Source organism: Notolepis coatsorum, assembly GCF_963971535.1.
Source record: "Notolepis coatsorum genome assembly, chromosome: 8".
Taxonomy (NCBI): Eukaryota; Metazoa; Chordata; class Actinopteri; order Aulopiformes; family Paralepididae; genus Notolepis; species Notolepis coatsorum.
This window is the reverse complement of record NC_140172.1, coordinates 130,927,459-130,950,947: the sequence shown is the minus strand read 5'-3', so window position 1 is coordinate 130,950,947 and position 23,489 is coordinate 130,927,459. Positions and strand designations below refer to the sequence as shown.

Sequence of the window (23,489 nt, the reverse complement as noted above, 5' to 3'; positions counted from 1 at the left end):
GGACTATGTTGGACTCAGCACTTCTGGTAAATCATAAAAATACTATAGTCAAACCGGCCGATGAGGAAACCTATTCGGCTCCGTCTATAGTCTGGCCCGAGCACACTATAGTCTATAGACGAAGAAGACAACGGATGAGGGCCACCTAACGTTATATGTATTGATCCTGTTCTGATTCAAGACATTTGGACTCGAAGCGAGAGTGGAGTACCTTCTAAAACAAATTGTACGTCTACTTTACCCCCCACTCTCCGTATATGAAGATGTGACTAATAAAATAATCTAAATCTGAATGTGAATTTAGAAAGAGAAAGTTGAGGTGCGGCTGGGTGGCGCATCGGAGATTGCGCTCGTCACCAATGCAAGAGACTCCGGTCTCGAATCCGGGTGTCAGCATTGCCTCCGGCTTGGGCCAGTCGTCATACTAACTCAATTGGCAGAGTTAGCGGGTGGAAGTCGATGGGTGGGGATTGGACGTTGTGGACAGCGACTCCTACAGGTCGGTTGGGGGACGCCTGCACAGCAGAGACAGGAAGTAGCGGGGGTAGTGTGAGCCTCCCATGCGTTACACCTCGCCACTGAGAGTCCGTGCTGGCAGGTGAAAAGATGGGACCGGAGGGGACACGTGATGCAAGGCTTCTAGCCTTCCTACAACCGACCGATGGGGGGCATAGTCGAGCAACGTTCAAGACAGGGCAGGGGAGAATTGGAAACTCTAAATTGGGATGGGAGGAAAATAGAAAATAATGAGAAAAAGTGGATACAAAATAAATAAAAAGAGAAAGTTGAAATATCTACACGTGTTTTCTGGAAAGAAATCCTTTTGTGCCAAAGGTTACTCTGTGTGTATGTGTGTGTGTCCGTGCATGTATATCCAAATTCCAGTGTTCTTAGGCCTGCCCCCTTCCTACAGTAGATCAGTTTATGATACCAGACGCTCACTTGGTGTAGTAAGAGGACTGCACATGGAGTGACTCCACAGGAAGAAATTCCACAACAGCACTGCTGCAGAGCAAGAACAGAGGGGGAGGAAACTACTGCAGCAGCTTCTTGCGTCTTGTTCAAACTACAGAGTAAGTCTAACTAAGCCGTTTCAGGAATACTTCAGCTGCAGATCTCACATGTGAGATTAGAACTTTGAGAACTGAACGTGGTGATGATTATGATGATGATGTCACAAAGGTTACTGGCCATTGAAAGCTATAGACTAGTAGAATTCTGAAGGAAAAGAGGAACCCTGAAATGGTTCAATCATACAGCTATACTAGATTGTAATGTGCTATAATAGTGTACGGAACACGTTTTTAAGTGTTAATGCAGTCTTGTGCTCTTTTTGCAAACACTTTGTTGATGTATGTACGAGTAAGGGACCTGTTTTTTATTTGTATTTTTTTTCTGGACAGAATTTAGTGACAATGCTCAATTTGTTTTAATTGAAAGAACAACAGGGACACAGTGTCATAGATGTGAAGTGGTGCAGGCTTCAAGGGGGAGCTGCTGTTCACATGTTGTGTGTACCGTAGATTCAATGTGTAAATGTATAAAACTGGCTAAGCATCCGGCTAACCGTGACTGAATGGATTACTGGATGTGTGTAAAACAGTACTGACTGGATTACTGGATGTGTGTAAACAGTACTGAATGGATTACTGGATGTGTGTAAACAGTACTGAATGGATTACTAGATGTGTGTATACAGTACTGAATGGATCACTGTATGTATACAGTACTGAATGGATCACTGTATGTAAACAGTACTGAATGGATCACTGGATGTATGTAAACAGTACTGAATGAATTAATGGATGTATGTAGTACTGAATGAATTAATGGATGTATGTAAACAGTACTGAATGAATTAATGGATGTATGTATGCAGTACTGAATGGATCACTGGATGTATACAGTACTGAATTAATTACTGGATGTATGTATACAGTACTGAATGGATCACTGGATGTGTGTATACAGCACTGTCCAAAAGTCTTTGGCTTGTGAAAGTTACATTTAAAGCTACATTATTTAGTGTTTTTCAAAAAGGCATTGATATCTTCTGAGAGGGCTATACGAACACAGGTTTGGTTATTAAACAACTCCTGGAGACAGACCCCAGCCATTCCATGCACAGTTTCATTCCATGTACAGTTTCATTCCATGTACAGTTTCATTCCATGTACAGTTTCATTCCATTGTACATAGATTTGTTCAATTCCACCACCAGCTCACCTGGTTCAGCTAACCAATACCTCATTAAAGAGGCATTTTGCAGATTTTTTAACCTTAATCCTATACAGTAGTTCTGTTGTGAAGTGGACATAATAATATGCTTTATGTACCATTTGTTACCATGTGGGTTGTGAGTAGAAGCTAGGAATGAGCCCGAATCTGAATTTGAATTTGGGAAAGCACAGATTGCACAGATATAAAAATTATTATTCAGATAATTTCCTTTTTTCATGTTATGAGCTCCATTGATGCAGCACTGTTTGCTGTCAAAAACTACCTGTAGGACTGCATCAAAACGACCTTTAGGACCTGTAGGACTGCCCCGTGTCCTCGTTTGGACCCACGAAAATATCAGTAATCATGTTTTTAAAGTTGTGTGTCAAATGAGAGAAGGAGAAAGGCAGACTTTTTCTTGAGTTTTTTCTCATATCTTGTATATATAGAACATCCTCAACTTCCTTGTACAGACGTTTTGAGCAAGTACAAGCTACAAGGATGTTGAGGATGTTCTACGAGTCGGTGGTGGCCGGCGCCTTCTTGTACACACAGTGAACAAGGGTGAGAGAGCACCTTCCAGTCCCCCGATTGCAGGTGGAGGGAGGTCCGTGCACCTCACACCTGGGGAAGATGAGAGAGGAGCCCCCCCTGGGCCCCCTGACAGAACCTGCATCCTCCACAGCGAGCGTGGTCTGAGGCTGAGGGCATGTGTGCCTAAGGGTGTCTGAGTAGAATGTGAAGAATACAGTGACAATGTGATGCAGGGGGCATGAGAATGGGTTGCATTAAACAACTAGACTGGACCAAGGAACATGAATGGAGAGAGATGGGGGTGGGGGGGGGGGGCAGTCTATGACCTGGCAGGAGAGACATAATGTTACAGAGAGACAGAATGTTACAGAGTTGATTGATTGATTGATTGAAAACTTTATTAACAGATTGTAGAATGGGTACAATACAGTACAGCTCAATACACACAATTGTTAAGGGGATGCAGACCAGAGAAAGACTTTCGTCTTGTTTACATCAGGGTCCCCCATTTTCAATTCATCAGGACATATATGACATACATGACATACAGATAGTCAGTACTGCTACATCTATACATTTATGACATACCAGATTTGCAAATACAGTACTGTTTGTGATACAGAAGGAGTCAAGAAAAGGGAGTATATACATTTGACGTAGAAACTGTACATTGGAGGAGGTTGTGTGGGGGGGGTTGGGTACATTGGGATATTGACAACCATACTGGGTAATTTACATTGGAGGTGGTTGGGGGGGGGGGGGGGCCGGGGGGCACACTGTATAAACAAGTAATACTGTACATTGAGGGGGGGGGGGAGGAGACACTGTACAAACAAACAAAATTGTACATTGAACTATTGACAAAACCATACTAGGTAAATGACTGTACATTGGAGGGGGTTGGGTTAGGATATTTACAGGGGCCAGTGTTGAATTGCAGTCTCCCGTAGGTGTCCCTTGAGAGAGGTTTTGAAAGTGGGTAGTGATCCACATTCCTTTACAGCTTTGGGTAGGGCGTTCCACATTGATGTGGCATAATTGCGAAACGTGTTTAGTCCCTTATTTGAGCCGAATCTGGGTTTAACATGATTTGTGGAGCTCCCTCTGGTGTTGTGATCGTGGTATTCACTGACCTTTGGGAAGTATTTTGACATGTACATGGGTACCTTGGTCATGTAGTGTATCTTGTAGACCAGGCCCATTGCAAGTTGTTGTACTCTGTCGTCTACTCTAAGCCATCCTAGGTTGTCAAAGTGGGCAGGGGTGAGGTGGGTTCTAGGAGTAAGGTCAAGCAGTAGTCTGACCAGTTTGTTTTGAGATGTTTGTTTTTAGCGCCTTTGAGGTGCTTTGGTACCATGAGGTGCAAGCATAGTCGTAGTACCCCTGAATGAGTGCTCCTGCCAGAGTCTTCAGGGTGTTCTTGTTTACCAGAGAGGAGATCCGGTACAAGAATCGAGTTCGTTGGTTGACTTTTTTTATTACATTGGATGCCATTTTGTCACAGGAGAGATTAGCCTCTAGGATGGAACCCAGGTAGGTAATTTCATCTTTCCTTGTGACAATATTGTCACCCACTGTAACTGGGAAGCCGTCGGTCTTGCTGAGTTTGTTATTTGAACCGAAGAGAATGGACTCTGTTTTGCCCATGTGTAATGATAGTTTGTTATCAGCGAGCCATATGCAGATTCTGCCTAGTTCCGAGCTGAGGGTTTTTTCAACCTGTAACCAGTGGCGTCGCGTGGGTAAAATAATAGGGGAAGCCAAAAAAAATTATAAAAAAAAAAATTATTAAATATTTTTATTAATAATTTTTTTTTTTTTTTTTTTTTTTAAGTCAAGCAGTCACCATGTACACTACAGTATGGCTCGGCGGCCAGTCAAACTTTCTTTTTATTTATTTAACAGATTGCAGAATGGGTACAATACAGTACGGCTCAATACACACAATTGTATAAGGGGATGCAGACCAGAGAAAGACGTTTGTCTTGTTTACATCAGGGTCATTAATACTGCTGGAGCATTGGTTAATTTTTGGTCCGATTTTTCCTTGCGCGATTTTGCGCGCCGCGTGGGAGCAAATTCGAGACACATATTCGGTTGCAAAAAGGTGTCCCACAGTCTCCTCTATGTCCGTGAATATTTTCACGCGGATCGGAATCACGGCGCGCCCGTGGGACACTTTTCCGTTTCGGCGAGTTTATTCCACGCTTTCTGTTTTCCTTTTCTAAGCATTTTAGGGGCTACATGTGAATCAGTAAAAGTTGCGGGACGCCCAGATGTTTCCACGATAGAAAGCTCGCGTGGATCCCATAATAGGCTCACTTAATACAGCGTTTTTAAAATCACGCGACATTTTCAGGGTCGCGAGCCGACCTTTTCCCCTCGTTTTCGATGATGGAAGTGATTTAGGAAAAGCTTCGGCACGCCGAGAGGTCCCCGTGGATTTAATATCGCGAGGATCGGGGCAATATTCGGCCCGTGGGAACAGTTACGGGTTAATACAATGTTCAGAGTGCAGAGGGGAAAATATGCTGAGTATTTTCCTCTCAGCCCCGTTTTAAACTTTTAGGGTGTGGCAGTCAGCTCGAATCTGATTGGCTAGGATCGGATTTGGACTCTATAATGCTGGAAGCCTGGAGAAAGAGACCTACCATCTGCCTCCTATCCTGCTGCAGTGAGCATAGTGAGGCTGACAGTGTGTTAGAGGGAGTGAGAAGGAGAAGAGGGAGACATTTAAAAAAAAATTATAACACAGATGCTCAGATGAAAAAGAATGTAAACTATATTAAAAAAAAAAAAAAAAAAAAAAAAAAATCATATTTCATATTTGATATTAATTCATATTTTAATATTAGGGAGGCATGGCTTCCGTTGGCTTCCATAAGGATTCGCCACTGCCTGTAACTTGTTCTTGTCAGAGATCAGCAGGGCTGAGTCGTCCGCAAACAGGAACAAGTTGCAGTCACAAGCTGACGACATGTCATTTGCATAAATTAGGAACAGTAGCGGTCCTAGTATGCTTCCTTGTGGAACACCACAGCTCACTGTGAGGGGGGGGGGTAGGGTACCGTTTACCTCCACCATCTGTTCCCTCCCCTCAAGGTAGGATTGCATCCAGCTCACTGATAGACTATCAAAACCAATTGCTTTTAGCTTGTCAATCAGAATGGAGTGATTGACCGTGTCAAAGGCCTTTTGTAGGTCCAGCATGACCATGCCGCAGTATTTGCCTGCGTCCACCTCTTGTTTGATGTGGTCATTCAAATAGAGAAGACATGTGTCAGTGGAGTGGGATGTTCTGAAGCCAGATTGGAATTCGTAGATTAGATTTTTTTCCGCTAGGTACTTTTCGACCTGTTCGTAGACTATTTTTTCCATGACTTTCGAGATGGAGGTGAGAATAGAAACAGGGCGGTAGTTGCCTGGGTCTAATTTGCTGCCCTTTTTGTGCAGAGGGGTCACCCTCGCAATTTTGAAGTCCTTGGGGACGTGTCCCTGTTTTATGGAGAGGTTTATTATGTGTGTTGGAGAGACAGAATGTTACAGAGAGACAGAATGTTATAGAGAGACACAATGTTACAGAGAGACAGAATGTTACAGAGAGACAGTCCATGGCCTGGCAGGAGAGACAGAATGTTACAGAGAGATAGAATATTACAGAGACAGAATGTTACAGAGAGACAGAATGTTATAGAGAGACACAATGTTACAGAGAGACAGAATGTTACAGAGAGACAGTCCATGGCCTGGCAGGAGAGACAGAATGTTACAGAGAGATAGAATATTACAGAGACAGAATGTTACAGAGAGACAGAATATTACAGAGAGACAGAATGTTACAGAGAGACAGAATGTTACAGAGACAGAATGTTACAGAGAGACACAATATTACAGAGAGACAGAATGTTACAGAGAGACACAATATTACAGAGAGACATAATGTTACAGAGAGACAGTCCATGGCCTGGCAGGAGAGACAGAATGTTACAGAGAGACAGTCCATGGCCTGGCAGGAGGGACAGAATGTTACATTATATTAACACATGCCCTCCTCACAACAGAATGAAAGGATTAAGGTTGAAAACCAACGAAGTGGCCCTTTAAGTTGAAGGTGTGCCGGTGCAACACGCAGAGGCTCTGGCTCCCTGTTGTCCCTATCTGCCTGTTAGCAACTAGTCTTTATACGTCTCTGGGGGACAAGTTGTTCTGAGGCCACAAAGCTCTTCCTATGGGATGATAATCCTACTACCAGTTGAAGATGTTGACATCAGGGGCGGGGCTAGGGGGTGGCTACTTGGGCTCAAGCCCCGAATGTTTTCTGAAAACCCCCGAATCTATTTAAAAAAAAAATTAAAAATTAAAGAAATTATAATTTTTTTTATTTTTTTGACAATTCATCATTGTTACATGAAAATATTTTGCACCAGATTTAGCAGAAGCTAATTTCCATCTGTGGTCTATCCAGCTGCTAACTGTATTTGAGTGAGTTAAGTCTTGGTGTTATGGTAGACTCAGACCTAAGCTTTAAATCACAATCAACAAGTTGACAAAAACGTAATTCTTCCACCTTAGAAACATAGCTAAAGTACGGCCATTTATAAATCAAAAGGACACTGAAAACCAGATCCATGCCTTTATCTCAAGCCAACTCGACTACTGTAATGCACTCCTTACCGGCCTCCCGAAAAAATACGATGATAACTATTTTATTGCAATGCACTATTGCATTATTTTATTCTATTTTACTAACTATTTTATTGCACTGCACTATTTTACTTTGTATCAGTGATAATCAAACCGTAAACAAAGACGCATATGAACACTTTCAAGGTGGTGGTAAAAGTAAAAAATTGTGGTGTTGAAGTAAAAAAAAATCTATCTGGGCTAAGCCCCGGATCTCCTACAATCCTAAATCCGCCCCTGGTTGACATTCCTTCACAGATTGACAGTTGTCTCCTCCCTGCTTTTTTCTTAGAATCACAGCCTCTGGGTGTCACTCGCTCTGCTGCTCACCTGCGCCTGTGCTGCCTCTCTCCCCCCCTCTCCCCTGTGGACGCTCCACTAGTGGCTAGGCTGGTCACCAAGGCCAAGGCCTCCACCTGCTCTCTTGACCCCATGCCCACATCACTGGTCAAGGCATGCCTACCTACCCCCTGCCCCGTCTGAACCGACATCATAAACCGCTCACTGGAATCTGGCATTGTACTGTAGAGGAATATACCTGGATCAATGTTTGAGGGGGGGGGGGGGGGCTCATTATTCCACAGTACCCTCCAGCTTCAAAATGGCCTCTATAACACCCACCCTAAAAAAAAAACAGGTCTGGACCGGAACAACCTCAACAACTTCTGGCAGATCTCCAACCTTCCTTTCCTCACAAAATCCTGGAAAGAGCAGTTGCCGCCCAATTCCATCAACACATGTCCAACCATGAGCTCTTTGAAGCTCTTCAATCTGCCTTCAGACCAAACCACAGCACAGAGACGCCCTCTTCAGCATCACCAACAACCTTCTCACTGCCGCTGACTCCGCCCTCTTCAGCATCACCAACAACCTTCTCACTGCCGCTGACTCCGCCCTCTTCAGCATCACCAATGACCTTCTCACTGCCACTGACTCCGCCCTCTTCAGCATCACCAACAACCTTCTCACTGCCGCTGACTCCGCCCTCTTCAGCATCACCAACAACCTTCTCACTGCCGCTGACTCCGCCCTCTTCAGCATCACCAACAACCTTCTCACTGCCGCTGACTCCGCCCTCTTCAGCATCACCAATGACCTTCTCACTGCCACTGACTCCGCCCTCTTCAGCATCACCAACGAGCTTCTTACTGCCGCTGACTCCGCCCTCTTCAGCATCACCAATGACCTTCTCACTGCCGCTGACTCCGCCCTCTTCAGCATCACCAACAACCTTCTCACTGCCGCTGACTCCGCCCTCTTCAGCATCACCAACAACCTTCTCACTGCCGCTGACTCCGCCCTCTTCAGCATCACCAATGACCTTCTCACTGCCGCTGACTCCGCCCTCTTCAGCATCACCAACAAGCTTCTCACTGCCGCTGACTCCGCCCTCTTCAGCATCACCAACAAGCTTCTCACTGCCGCTGACTCCGCCCTCTTCAGTATCACCAACAACCTTCTCACTGCCGCTGACTCCGCCCTCTTCAGCATCACCAACAACCTTCTCACTGCCGCTGACTCCGCCCTCTTCAGCATCACCAACGACCTTCTCACTGCCGCTGACTCCGCCCTCTTCAGCATCACTAATGACCTTCTCACTGCCACTGACTCCGCCCTCTTCAGCATCACCAATGACCTTCTCACTGCCACTGACTCCGCCCTCTTCAGTATCACCAACAACCTTCTCACTGCCGCTGACTCCGCCCTCTTCAGCATTACCAACAACCTTCTCACTGCCGCTGACTCCGCCCTCTTCAGCATCACCAACAAGCTTCTCACTGCCGCTGACTCCGCCCTCTTCAGCATCACCAACAACCTTCTCACTGCCGCTGACTCCGCCCTCTTCATCATCACCAACGACCTTCTCACTGCCGCTGACTCCGCCCTCTTCATCATCACCAACGACCTTCTCACTGCCGCTGACTCCGCCCTCTTCAGCATCATCAACAAGCTTCTCACTGCCGCTGACTCCGCCCTCTTCAGCATCACCAACGACCTTCTCACTGCCACTGACTCCGCCCTCTTCAGCATCACCAACGACCTTCTCACTGCCACTGACTCCGCCCTCTTCAGCATCACCAACGACCTTCTCACTGCCGCTGACTCCGCCCTCTTCAGCATCACCAATGACCTTCTCACTGCCGCTGACTCCGCCCTCTTCAGCATCACCAACGACCTTCTCACTGCCGCTGACTCCGCCCTCTTCAGCATCATCAACGACCTTCTCACTGCCACTGACTCCGCCCTCTTCAGCATCACCAATGACCTTCTCACTGCTGCTGACTCCGCCCTCTTCAGCATCACCAACGAGCTTCTCACTGCCACTGACTCCGCCCTCTTCAGCATCACCAACAAGCTTCTCACTGCCGCTGACTCCGCCCTCTTCAGCATCACCAACGAGCTTCTCACTGCCACTGACTCCGCCCTCTTCAGCATCACCAACAAGCTTCTCACTGCCGCTGACTCCGCCCTCTTCAGCATCACCAACAAGCTTCTCACTGCCGCTGACTCCGCCCTCTTCAGCATCATCAACAAGCTTCTCACTGCCGCTGACTCCGCCCTCTTCAGCATCACCAACGACCTTCTCACTGCTGCTGACTCCGCCCTCTTCAGCATCACCAACGAGCTTCTCACTGCCGCTGACTCCGCCCTCTTCAGCATCACCAACGAGCTTCTTACTGCCGCTGACTCCACCCTCTTCAGCATCACCAACAAGCTTCTCACTGCCGCTGACTCCGCCCTCTTCAGCATCATCAACAAGCTTCTCACTGCCGCTGACTCCGCCCTCTTCAGCATCACCAACGACCTTCTCACTGCTGCTGACTCCGCCCTCTTCAGCATCACCAACGAGCTTCTCACTGCCGCTGACTCCGCCCTCTTCAGCATCACCAACGAGCTTCTCACTGCCGCTGACTCCGCCCTCTTCAGCATCACCAACGAGCTTCTCACTGCCGCTGACTCCGCCCTCTCTCCCGCTTCCACTCATATCTCTCCAGCAGGAAACAGTTTGTCACCATCAGACCCTGCAGTTTCACCCTGTGTCCAGATTATCCGTCAACGTGACCCAAAACTGAGTACAACTTGTATTGCTTCCTCTCTGATGTGCTATTGCATATGAGCTGTGTTTATTTTGGACTTTGTGTTGATTTTTGTAATTTGGTGATTGATTTTTTGGGCTGTCTAGAGTTGATTGTGTGTGTTTTGTAAATTAAATTGTCATGTACACTCCAAAAATGAGGGTCTCTCCCAATGACACCCAAGTTTAAATAAAGTATGAATAATCTTTTTTATAAAAAAAACATTCAAAAACATATTCATTAAAAAAAGATTATACTTTAATTTCAGTTTTTCAGTTTATGTAAACAAGAGCAAACATACACAAAAAAGACGAAAAGGAAGAGACAAAACTAAATGAACGTAAAAAAAAAAAATCAATAACAGTGACTTAACTCAAAGCGATACACAGTGTGTTATATAGCCAGGTGTTACAAGAGTACGGGTAGAACATGAAGTATACAGGGGTGAGTCTCTGCAGAATACAATTATTTGTCCTTCAGATAGTCAATAAATGGGCTCCATATATCCGAAAACCTATTGTGCTCTTTAGATCTGTAAAAGCGGATAATCTCCATCTGTATGATTGTGATCATTTCATTGAGCCATTTCTGGAAGCACAGGGGTGTTGTAGGTGATTTCCAATCGGTTAGAATAATTTTTTTGGAGGCTACCATGCCGAGCATTAATGTCTGTTGTTCCTCATTTGTGTAACTTAACACTTTCAGTGCCCAGCAGGGGGCGCACATTTAGTGCTTGAATGCCTACCATCCACTTCAATGTTATAGCATTAATATCGCCTAATCTATGTTTTAAATTATGGCTATGTGTCTAATCTGCCCGTCGCTTATCAATGACTCATTTCCAGTCAACATTGTCTAAGCGGATTGTTTTTTTATCAGTTCATTTCCGTTTTATAGCATTTTGAAAAGCCCTCGTTTTCAAGAAAAATAAATAAAGATTCCATGATAATCGCCCTGTACTGTAATATTCTAGAACGTTGTCATTTTTTGGCCTATTTATGAATCGTTTTCAAATAAACGCTAGATTATCGATAGTATATGTGTACGTGTGCACGCTGGTGCCGCAAGCTGAAAATCGATTCTCTCAGTTCCTGATCGCTCTTACAGTCAAACAGCATATCAACATATAGGGGAAAAGCTTATATCTTCGTGAAAACAGGTCTGATTATCCTAAGACTGGTCAAATAGATTCCTTACCTGAGATCAGATGGTATCCAAATGGATTATTCCAATTCCTGATCGCCATTCCAAAAATCGATCCTTTTATTGATCCAACGTGTATACTGTAAAACACATATTACACGCTGTGCTGAGGGTCCAGAATGAATCTCATCGGCTCCGGTTACATGCGTGAGAAGTAAAATGTGGATTTCCTGAGTTTTTTTTCTCATCCATTTTCATTGAGTCCAATCCAAAATGGTGCATTACCATCTGGGAGACGATAGGGGGCGCTTTTTTCACATCTGAGCGCCTGGCGGGGCAGGCTTACCAACAATAGACTCGGTTGATGAAATATGAATTCAGATCGCTAATAAAAAAAATTAAAACGAGAATTCTCGTGATGGGCATTCAACCCGCGGGCTGATAACCCGAGTTATCTCGTGATGGGCATTCAAAGTGTTAAGGCAGTCTCCGAACACCGAAAAAGTGCCAACTCTGGATCGAGGGGAATGTCCTTTCCATAGACCCTGGAAAACCACTGGAATATTTCACCCCAGAATCTTTGTAAATGAGGACAGATCCAAAAGAAATTTGTTAAGAAGCCCTCTGCAACTTTACATCTGTCACATAATGGAGAAAGAGAGGGGTCAATTCTGTGTAGTTTGGTCTTTGAATAGTGGAGTCTATGGATGACTTTAAATTGAATCAGTTTGTACGTAGCATTGATCGAGCAAGTTTGGATTATAATATCCATTTGTTTTTAAGCAGTGTATATTTTGTGGGCGGGACGACAGTTGTCCCTCTCTCTCTCTCTCTCTCTCTCTCGCTCTCTCTCTCTCTCTCTCTCTCTCTCTCTCTCTCTCTCTCGTTCTCTCTCTCATAAAGAGATGACCGATCACTTTTATGTGGTCATACACTTTACGACTTTTCCTCAACCTGGTGGTGGTGTGTCCACACTTATCTCACTTTCTGGAAATTTGTTCTTTTAGGCCAGGAAACATGATGATGCAACATTAAAGGAATTCATAGAGGGGATTTCCCCTACCACATAAATGCCCACCACATAATACACATACTGTAAACCACATGCAAATACACATGCTTACGCAAAGGTCCAAAACAAACGCAGCAACCAGGAGTTGAACCGACAATCATTGCAGTCATTAGACATTAAAGTTAGGGTTAAGGTTAGTAAGGTAAGTTTTTTGAAAACCTAAAAAGTTAAGGATTTTTTAATATGATTTTTATTTACTTATTTGTGTAATACATACATAATGTACATGCTACATTTTCGAAAAACAATATGTAAATATATTACTTATGGCTATAACATAACATTTAACATTTTCCTGTGGTCAATTTGTACTTTATTTACATTATTTCAAGTGAGATTGGGCTGGCAAAATTCTGCGCATTCATAGACGAGTATCAATTCATCGTTCTTTTGCATCTTTACTCAGAATAGAAAAGCTCACAAGGCTGCTTTAGTGGCTTAACCAGATGGCTGGCGGAAGTGTGATTGACGTTGCGTAGCAGCGTGAGATGTGATTGGTCAACTTTCGTGGGCTTAGACAGAAATACGGACATAATAGACATACAGTACTGTGTTCTAGAGTGACTAACTAACTGTTTCATTACAGTTATTGACTTTTATCTTTGTTTAATAATTAAGATGGTACCCAATAGTGATGCTGAATTTAAACGGAAACATTATTAAGCAGGGCTGTCGATCCCTTTGAATGAAATGCAATATAATGTTGAATTAGAAAATGTATTCACTTATTCACAGATGAACAGATCTTTACATATGTCCACAGATATTAATAACAGCAGTATGTGCATAGTGTGAATATGACAGCATATGCAGATGATTATGTACAAAAACATTTGTATTGCAATTTACAAATGGATATCAGGGCATCATTTATGTGTTTTACTTTACAGATCTTGAAAGAACAAGTCTCTGGGACAGAAAGGCATGACAGCCAACAACCCCAGCCTGAACTCTGACCCCTCCAGGTCAAGGCCTTCAACTAGGCGCAGGAGCCCCTTCAGTAGCATCAAGGTAGGTCATCTCAGTATCTTAAACAGGTTACATGAGCTTTAGGTCTGAGTACATGATTCTGTGTTCTGTGTATTGTCTTACTTAGTAGTGTTTTATGCAGTTACACAGGAGCAAATGAGGGCTCTGCAGGGCCAGACTGAGAACATCAATCAGACTGGAAAATACAGTGTGAAATATAGCCCCAGTCAGGCCACTTTTTAAGCAGGGGTCTGAGCGTCTGGAGGCTCTGAGGGTCTGGGGGTCTGGAGGTCTGGAGGGTCTGGAGGAGGGTCTGGAGGGTCTGGAGGGTCTGGAGGTCTGGAGGGTCTGGAGGTCTGGAGGGTCTGGAGGAGGGTCTGGAGGGTCTGGTGGTCTGGAGGTCTGGAGGGTCTGGTGGTCTGGAGGTCTGGAGGGTCTGGAGGGTCTGGGGAGTCTGAGGGTCTGGAGAGTCTGGTGGTCTGGAGGGTCTGGAGGGTCTGGAGGGTCTGGTGGTCTGGAGGGTCTGGAGGGTCTGAGGGTCTGGAGAGTCTGGTGGTCTGGAGGGTCTGGAGGGTCTGGAGGGTCTGGTGGTCTGGAGGGTCTGGAGGGTCTGAGGGTCTGGAGGTCTGAGGGTCTGGAGGGTCTGGCGGGTCTGGAGAGTCTGAGGGTCTGGAGGGTCTGGTGGTCTGGAGGGTCTGGAGGGTCTGGGGGTCTGGAGGGTCTGAGGGTCTGGAGGGTCTGAGGGTCTGGAGGGTCTGGTGGTCTGGAGGGTCTGGAGGTCTGGAGGTCTGGAGGGTCTGGAGGGTCTGGAGGGTCTGGAGAGTCTGAGGGTCTGGAGGTCTGGTGGTCTGGAGGTCTGGTGGTCTGGAGGGTCTGGAGGGTCTGGAGGAGGGTCTGGAGAGTCTGAGGGTCTGGAGAGTCTGGTGGTCTGGAGGTCTGAGGGTCTGGTGGTCTGGAGGTCTGGTGGTCTGGAGGTCTGAGGGTCTGGAGGGTCTGGGGGTCTGGAGGGTCTGAGGGTCTGAGGGTCTGGTGGTCTGGAGGTCTGAGGGTCTGAGGGTCTGGAGGTCTGGCGGTCTGGAGGGTCTGAGGGTCTGAGGGTCTGAGGGTCTGGAGGGTCTGAGGGTCTGAGGGTCTGGTGGTCTGGAGGTCTGAGGGTCTGGAGGGTCTGGGGGTCTGGAGGTCTGAGGGTCTGGAGGGTCTGGGGGTCTGGAGGGTCTGGAGGGTCTGAGGGTCTGGAGGGTCTGAGGGTCTGGAGGTCTGGCGGTCTGGAGGGTCTGGAGGGTCTGGTGGTCTGGAGGTCTGGGGGTCTGGAGGTCTGAGGGTCTGGAGGTCTGAGGGTCTGGAGGTCTGGAGGGTCTGGTGGGTCTGGATGGTCTGGGGGTCTGGAGCAGTGGCGTCGTTAGCCCTGGGCTGTCTGTGCTGGTGTGTGTTTGTTAGTGTTTGGTATTTTTCTTTTTTTTTAGTACTTTTAAACATCGATTTTTAGCAAGTAGTAGTTTTCATTTGATCCTATATAATTTTTTCATTCACCGACTTGAAAGGCGCATTATAAATAAAATGCATTATTATTATTATTATCATCCAGGAGGGAAAAGACACTTTGGATAGTAGGGACTGCATCTCTGCCTGTCCTGGCCAGGAAACACTTTGCAACTGTGATCTCCTCTGGCAGTAGTTGGATATTGTAATGTGTGGCGAGGGGTTGCAGCAATTCCACTGAGAGAAACTGGTCTGAGGCTGGATAACATGCCTGTATGCCTCTCATACGTTGTTCTCCAACTCATGAGAACCTGCTCTCAAGCTCTTGCAGCATTCTGTCGAGGACTGGATAGAACAGTCTCTGTCTCAGCTGATCTCCATGAGGTCTGAGCTTGTGCCACAAGATGACTCAACTACAAACTCGTCCATCCTTTTCTGCTTCCTCCTTTGGCTGGTAGTATGTTCCTCAATCCCAAGGCCATTACATATGGCCTTTGTCCTGTCATACATGTCCACTGCCATCTCTGAGGTGCGATAACCTTTGAGTGTGTCCTGCACTGTGCTTTAAAATAGTACAGATAGGTATTGAAGATGTGCACTTTAACGCAGCAGCACCTGGAGCCATCCATACCCATGTCCAGTGTCCACTGACAAAGACATGCTCATGATACTGTGATAAACTATAATAAGCTTTAATCGAACCCTGGTTCATTTCCTCGGATAGTCCGGTTGGTTTGGGGTGGTGTGAAAGCTCATTCACTCTTGCAAGTGAACCCTGCTGCGGTTCATTTGAGATGTGAATGCAAAGCGGACCAAAGGCAGGAAAATACCCAAAAATCGAATATTTTTTTTATGAGAAGACTGAAACATTATGCATATAATTATTTCGATTGCTTAACACTTTGAGTGCCACTCACGAGATTTCTCTGGTTTTTAATAGTGACGTAGAATGCCACTCACGAGATCTGAAAAATTATTGCATCACCCGAGCCTACCCGAGTATAGCCGAGGGGCGCCGGCGATCACTGTGGAAAAAAGCGCCCCCTGTCGTCTCCCAGATGACATAAGTGATTTTGGAATGGACTCAATGAAAATGAATGGGGAAAAAAATCCGGTACTCCACATTTTCCAGTTCACTGATCCAGCCGGGGTTACCAGAGTTCATTCTGGAGCCTCAGAGCCCCGCGGATCATGGAGTTCTACTGTATCGCGTTGGAGCCATACACGTATCGATTTTTTCGAATGGTGATCAGGAATTGGAATATACCAGTTGGATACCATCTGATGTCAGGTAAGGACTCTATGTTATCAGTGGTAGGATAATCAGAGTAAGTTTGATGAAGTTATAAGCTGTTTTGTGAAATGTCTTCTTTCGGTTTCACTGTAAAAGTCCGTGAGGAAATCAACGGAGCGATTATCAGTGCGCGGCCGTAATGTGCTTGCGTGCACGTATAATATTGATCATCTAGCGTTTATTTGAAAACGATTCATAAAAAGGCCGACGAATATCAACGTTGTGGAATATTCCACTAAAAGACGATTTTCATAGAATGCTCCAGAATGAGCTGTTTTTTATATCAAAACGGGGGCTTTTCTAACTGCTCTGAAACGGAAACGACGCGATAAAAAAACAATCTGCCTTCACAGCACTGACTGGAAAATAGTCTTTGATAATGCGATGGGCAGATTAGACACGTAGCCATAATTTAAAACATAGATTAGGCGATATTAACGTTAACATTGGCGCCGATGGTGGCATTCAAGCGGTAAAACGGAAAACCAGGCCTGGCGCTCAAAGTGTTAAGCACGATTTTGAAAACAGGGCCCGGTGTTTCAAAACACTACACACAATTAGCACAACCACACACACAATTATCAACACCTCAGATCCTTTGCTAAATTAAACACAAACTATACACTAATTTATAAAAACTACATTTTGTTACCATATGAAACACACGTTTCATATGACTTAATTCTGTTTGAACCAGTTACACACTGCTGTGCTTAACCTAAAACACATTTAGCAATTCTACTTCTCAGTGATTAGAGTACTGTAAGTGAAGTACACAGAGAATGTGCAAATATACAATAAATTCACCAAACACTACACAAGACCAATGCTGTAGACTGATGAAAATATAATTGATTTATCTCCATATACCCAAATCAATGATGCAGACTGATGAAGAAAATAAATCTCTCCATATACCCAAATCAATGATGCAGACTGATGAAAATATAAATGTTCTCTCCATATAACCAAATCAGTCAACATTTCAACATGGAGAATCACAACAAAACATGTCCCAGTTTTCATGCTACTACAGTGAGTGTGCATAACACAGTAAGCTCAGCAAATATCAGACAAACATAAAATACTGTATCCAGTAGGCCTACAGGTTAAAATTACAGTAAAACAAAAACAAAAATAGACAAAATTTAAATAGAGTACAGAAAATACTAGACATTATCTCTTTGCCTAGCTGGATCTAGCAAGAGATTTTTTTGTTGTGATTCTCCATGTTGACATGTTGACTGATTTGGGTATATATATACATTTATATTTTCATCAGTCTGCATCATTGGTTGTCTTGTGTAGTGTTTGGTGAATGTATTGTATATTTTCACGTTCTCTGTGTACAGTACTTCACTCTCCTTCCATTTTGGTTGAAGGCAGGTGAACTCACCTGCTGCATTTTTATAGTGCTTAAATCTGATTGGTGTATCTACAATTAAGCAATGGTGTGTTTGTGCATCTGATTGCTGTGTTTAACCAATTGGCTCATATGTGTGGTAATTTGACATTCTATGTGTAATGTAATGCAAGTGTGTTTAGTGTTTTGCAAATCACTATGTGTATTGTGTGTGAGGCTGACTTTGTGCTTATAGGGGTGCAAATCTGGGCCTATGTTTTGCTCCTTGAGTGTAAGGTTTTGATAATTGTGTAATACTTTTGATTTGAGTGTTTATGCAATCGAAGAAAACTGTAAAGACCAGAGATTAACTGTTTATTTCTTTTGTACATAGGCTGTGCATAATGTTTGTTTATTTGCTTATGTGTATGATTCTTAACTGTGTTTTTATTTTGTTATTGGTGTATATGTGTGTATGTATGTATGTATGTATGTATGTATGTATGTATGTATGTATGTATGTATGTATGTATGTATGTATGTATGTATGTATGTATGTATGTATGTATGTATGTATGCATGCATGCATGCATGCATGCATGCATGCATGCATGCATGCATGTATGTATGTATGTATGTATGTATGTATGTATGTATGTATGTATGTATGTATGTATGTATGTATGTATGTATGTATGTATGTATGTATGTATGTATGTATGTATGTATGTATGTATGTATGTATGTATGTATGTATGTATGTATGTATGTATGTATATGTGTATATTTGTACCCTCGTTGGGGCCTCTTGGACCATATCAATGTTTTATCTGGCTAAATAAATAAATAAGAAACTGATGATTTGGTCCTGTTAACTTTGAATTTTCTATGGGGACTGCCCAGATCCCTCTCGTGGACCTGGACCTCACTTTAAAAAACTCTAATCTAGTTCTTCAGTATTAGTCTCTAATTACCCTAAAATTGCATATTTCTGTGTGAAAAAATAAAAAAAGGGGGGGGGGGCCCCCCCGGGCTGAAGCCCCCAATGTTTTCTAAGCCTAAAAACGCCCCTGGTCTGGAGGGTCTGAAGGTCTGGAGTTCTGAGGGTCTGGAGGGTCTGAGGGTCTGGAGGTCCCCCACTAGGAACCTGTTAGTTACAAAGACTTAATTTCCTGCATCCTGGTGAATTCTAGTTCATGTGAATCACAAACTAATGAGCCAACGACTGCTTTGTAGAATCTACTGTTATAAACCTCAAATAAAACCAAAGGTATATCATTAAAGAGGAAGACAACACAAGGACCAACATTTAACCAATATTCATTAAATTAAATAATAAATAACTAAATAAACTAGACAATTCCGCACGGGGGAAATTGTGAAAGTGTGGGTGACGCCGCCAACGGGAGAGGGTCTCTCGCGAGTCTCTATGACAAACAAAAAAACAGATTAAAAAACTTTTCAGTTTTAAAAAATGTTGGGACTTTTCCGAGTTTTTAAAAATTTTCGGGAACAAATATATTTTTTATGAAAAAAAATATATATAAAAAAAGAAACGTATTAAAAAACTTTTCTGAGTTTAAAAAAAAATTCAGACTTTTCCGAGTTTTTGAAAATGTTCTGACTTTTCCGACGACAAACGGTTCAAGAGATACACTGAGGGGGTGTGGCCTAAGGGGGCGTGGTCTAAGGATCGGGGGAGTGGTCAACATTGACCAATGAAAGAGGATATCCCTACCGAGTACAATGGGTCAACATAGACCAATGAAAGAGCACATCCCTACTGAGTACAATTACACAACCCGCAAGACAGAGGGCGCTGTCAAGCAATTCAGTACTGCTACACAGAGGGGCGATTAAGGGTTAACTCCATGAGAGGTCATTGGCAGGTCAGCTGTACCCTTGAGCCATGAGCCACACACCTGTTAGGCTGATGCAATCACGAATGACTATGCACTTTCACTTTGAATGTATTTCAATGAGGGCAAGGTGGTGGAAAAAAAATTATTTCACCTCCTCCACTCTAACTTGCAATGCATTTCCAATGGGACCGAAATGTTCCTGTTTAAAGTCGCCATTTGTAGCCAAACGGTGCGGTGAAACTTTCCGAAAAGCAATAGCGCCGTGAGTTGGAGCAAGCCGGTCGTTTTGATACCTTTCACGTGTATGGAGCGTGAGCGCTCTGGCAGGAGTTTTGTTTGCAAAATCGGCGGAATAAAGAAAGAATAAAGAAATAAAAAGAGTATAGATTACTATAGTGTGGGTGGCAACCTGGCTTCGCCAGGTCACCCCTCTGGCAGGAGTTTTGTTTGCAAAATCGGCGGAATAAAGAAAGAATAAAGAAATAAAAAGAGTATAGATTACTATAGTGTGGGTCAGGGCCGCGGGAAGTCCGCGGGAAGTGGGGGTGCTGAGATATCGACCGTTTTTTTTTTTTTTTTATATATATTTTATATAATATTTTTTATTTTATTTTTTATAAAATATATATATTATATAATTATACTTGTAGTTGTATTGTCTGCGAGACATCGCCACCACGCAACAAGTCAAAATGCTCGCTATCTGCAAACAGCTCCAGTGTCTGTGTGTATACTCTGCTTTGGGGCTGACGTTCTGCAGATGGATACTATTGAGTCAGAGCGATAGTTCAACAGGGTCTGAAACGTGTTATGAGGGGGTGCTGAGATAAGTGATATAATAATAACGTCATAGGTTTACCACTCTGGTAAACCAACACTCTCGTTCACTAGAGGAGACCACTGCCCAACTACGCGCTCTCACGCTCAGCTCTGCAGAGCGTACGGGGCAAACAATGTAACCGTTTTGATGCATACATCACAGCCCAGCTTACCCCACCTGTTGCGCCCTCCCTCTGCAATTCGTTCCCTGCATACATGATCGCCGACATGCAAAAGGTCTTCGACCACCCTCCCGGGGGCTCGGATAGTTCTGCTGGCTTGTTCACGCCAGGGAAACCGCAGATATATATTCCTTTACTGCGAATTCAGCGTCCCAAAACTATTCCAGACTGCGTCTATTTTTTTTACCAACGGATTTCCAGTTCCGCATTGACGCTTCCAGGCCGCGTCTATTCGAATGCCAACGGTTCATGCGTCGGCTACACGCTGTTAATAACACTGCATTATCGAGACAGCGCCCGTATGAGGATCTGGCAATGAATTCCAAGAGTAGGGTAAATCTGCAGTGCCGCTCCGCTCTGTGACATTGAGTAGCCTCGGGTACAATGGAATAAAAGCCAAAACAACCTTGCAGTTGCAGTTACACTTTACACAGTTACCCGCCAGCAGGGGGTGCTGCAGCCCCCGCCCCACCCCCACTTGCCGCGTCCCTGGTGTGGGTGGCAACCTGGCTTCGCCAGGTCACCCACACTAATAACTATAGGCTTACATGAAAAATATAATATGTAGTGGTAATTATGTCAGTGCTGGGTGCAGGATGTTAAATGGTAAATGGTTTACAAAGCTCTTTAAAATGTTGTTCCTCACATTCACCCATTCACTCACACATTCAAACACCGACGGTGGAGGCAACCATGCAAGGTGCCAACCTGCTCATCAGGTGCAATTAGGGGTTAAGTGACTTGATCAAGGACACTTGGACCCTGGGAACCTTCCGATTACCAGACGACCGCTCTACCTCGACCGCTCAGTGGTCGTTGAAAAAGGGGACAGTACTTCTGTTTGCTTCTTCTGCCCAGATCATCTTCTGTCTCACCTGTCTCAGCCATGGCAATACATTATAGTGTGTGAATGTACTAATACCAGTACTAGTATCAGATGTTCTACCGGTACCAGGGTACAGATATCAGTATCAAGGTCCCCAGTGCTAGAATACTATACCATACAACTCCTCACACATACTGTACGTTGATCTCTGATGATTTCACAACTTTGGCAGCGAAATCGTGTTCTTACCTGAAATTACGTAACAATTGCTGCCAGCAGAACTTGACATTAACACTATTCACTCACCAATTATAATTTGGCTGTGGCTGGTTCATCTGTCAAATAGCCTCTTTGGCAGTTATCCTACATGTCTGTAATCATTCTGTTTTATTCAGAAAATATTTGTATTCTTAGTTTGCTTGTCAGTACTCTCACTCATGTTGAGGGCTTAAGTTTGGTCTACACTCCAGCAACAAGGGATAATCAACACACTTGTGTGTCTTGTCAACACCCAAGTCATGTCCCCTCAGTTGTATGTTCTTTGATGACAGCCAAGACAATAGCAGGGTATAAGATCACATGGTCAGCTGTCTGTTGGCAGTAAACCAGAATCTGTATTCATACACATGAGAAGCTGCAGCATCTGATTTTATCTTATAATCTGACTAGTAGGTTCCTTTCTAGATATTTCAAGATAGAGTATCTTACTGCACTGGCAGTGATCAGTTTCATATGTGTATCACTCAAGTGGAGAAATCATTAAGTAAAATCTAGGCTACATTTACATTTGGTCATTTAGCTGACGCTTTTATCCAAAGTGACTTACAAGTTCTGTACGACAAATCAGCAGGAAGGTACAACTATTTCAGCTGAGTAACAATATGTTCATCAAAGTGTTGAAACTTGAGTGCTGCAGTGTTGAGTGCATAGTAGTAGAGACATATTAGAGTGCATGATAGTAGAAGACACTAAAGAAGGTTAGTTTTCTTTCAGATATTGATTGAAGAAGTGTGTTTTTAGTCGACAAAGAAGGATTGGGTTTCGGCTGTCCTAACTGTGGTGGGAAGTTCATTCCACCATTGTAGAGCACTTGGTTCAAAGAAATATCTTGAAACAAGTTGCATTATCGTGAAACAAAATGCATGTATGCATGTATGTAGTATTTGGTTTGGCATGCGACCAAAGGACACTTGAAAAAAGTGTCTGAAGCTGAAAACAATGCTGTTGCCTGTTTTTCAAACCATGACAAAGAAACCCCTGTGGATCCAAACCATAAAATGAAACCAGATGGTGTACTTTTTGACAGGTAACGCAATGGTGGTGTTAGTTTTCCAATGTGACTCTGAGAACACTTGGCAGGACAAAGAAATCTCATCTCAATCAGAGGCCGGGAATTTCTTTTAAATAATTTTTTAGAAATGTTCAGCTTAAAGCTGCTGAAGCCTGGAACAGTGATTTGAACAGAGAATATTTGATATCCCCCGATGTCTTATTTGATGTAGAAAATAATTGAAGAAAATTATATTTAATTGCTGTCCGAAATTATAATAATTAGGAGATGATTTCTAAAGTTCAATATGATTTATTACAAGTATGGATCCATAGAAAAATACAAAAACAATGGTCAAAAGAGAATTACTTTTATTGAGATTAAATCTAGTGAGTTCAAAGGAAGAGAGAGAGAGAGAGATAATCAATTTAGAACTAAAAGCCGTGCCTCTACAATACCAAATGAAGACAGAAAAACACTCAAGAGATTGAGCAAGAGTGGCACTGGCACCACAGCAGTAAATTACGGTATCGTCGGCATACAAATTAAACTGTGCACTCTTGCTAATGTCTCTGAAAATGCCTACCCTACTTTTTAGTCATAGTAAAATGTATATGACCATGTTGGACATTATACTGGTCCAGACATCTGTATCTACAAAACCTTCTGTTTAATCATCTTCCATCTTAATTTGCTTAGATTTTTCAGGTCTGGTCA

The 23,489-nt window shown here is 43.8% G+C and overlaps 1 protein-coding gene across 1 annotated transcript in view; it reads left to right on the top strand.

The window, feature by feature from the left end:
- Nucleotides 1-951: 951 nt before the first annotated feature.
- The window catches only part of LOC311233805 (solute carrier organic anion transporter family member 2B1-like), a 64,373-nt gene continuing 41,835 nt past the window's right edge, over nucleotides 952-23,489 (top strand). The window contains exons 1-2 of the mRNA XM_084320829.1: nucleotides 952-1,073; nucleotides 13,620-13,740. Coding sequence (XP_084176955.1) covers nucleotides 13,654-13,740 — 87 coding nt within the window. The 5' untranslated portion in view covers nucleotides 952-1,073; nucleotides 13,620-13,653. The remainder of the gene's footprint in view (nucleotides 1,074-13,619; nucleotides 13,741-23,489) is intronic.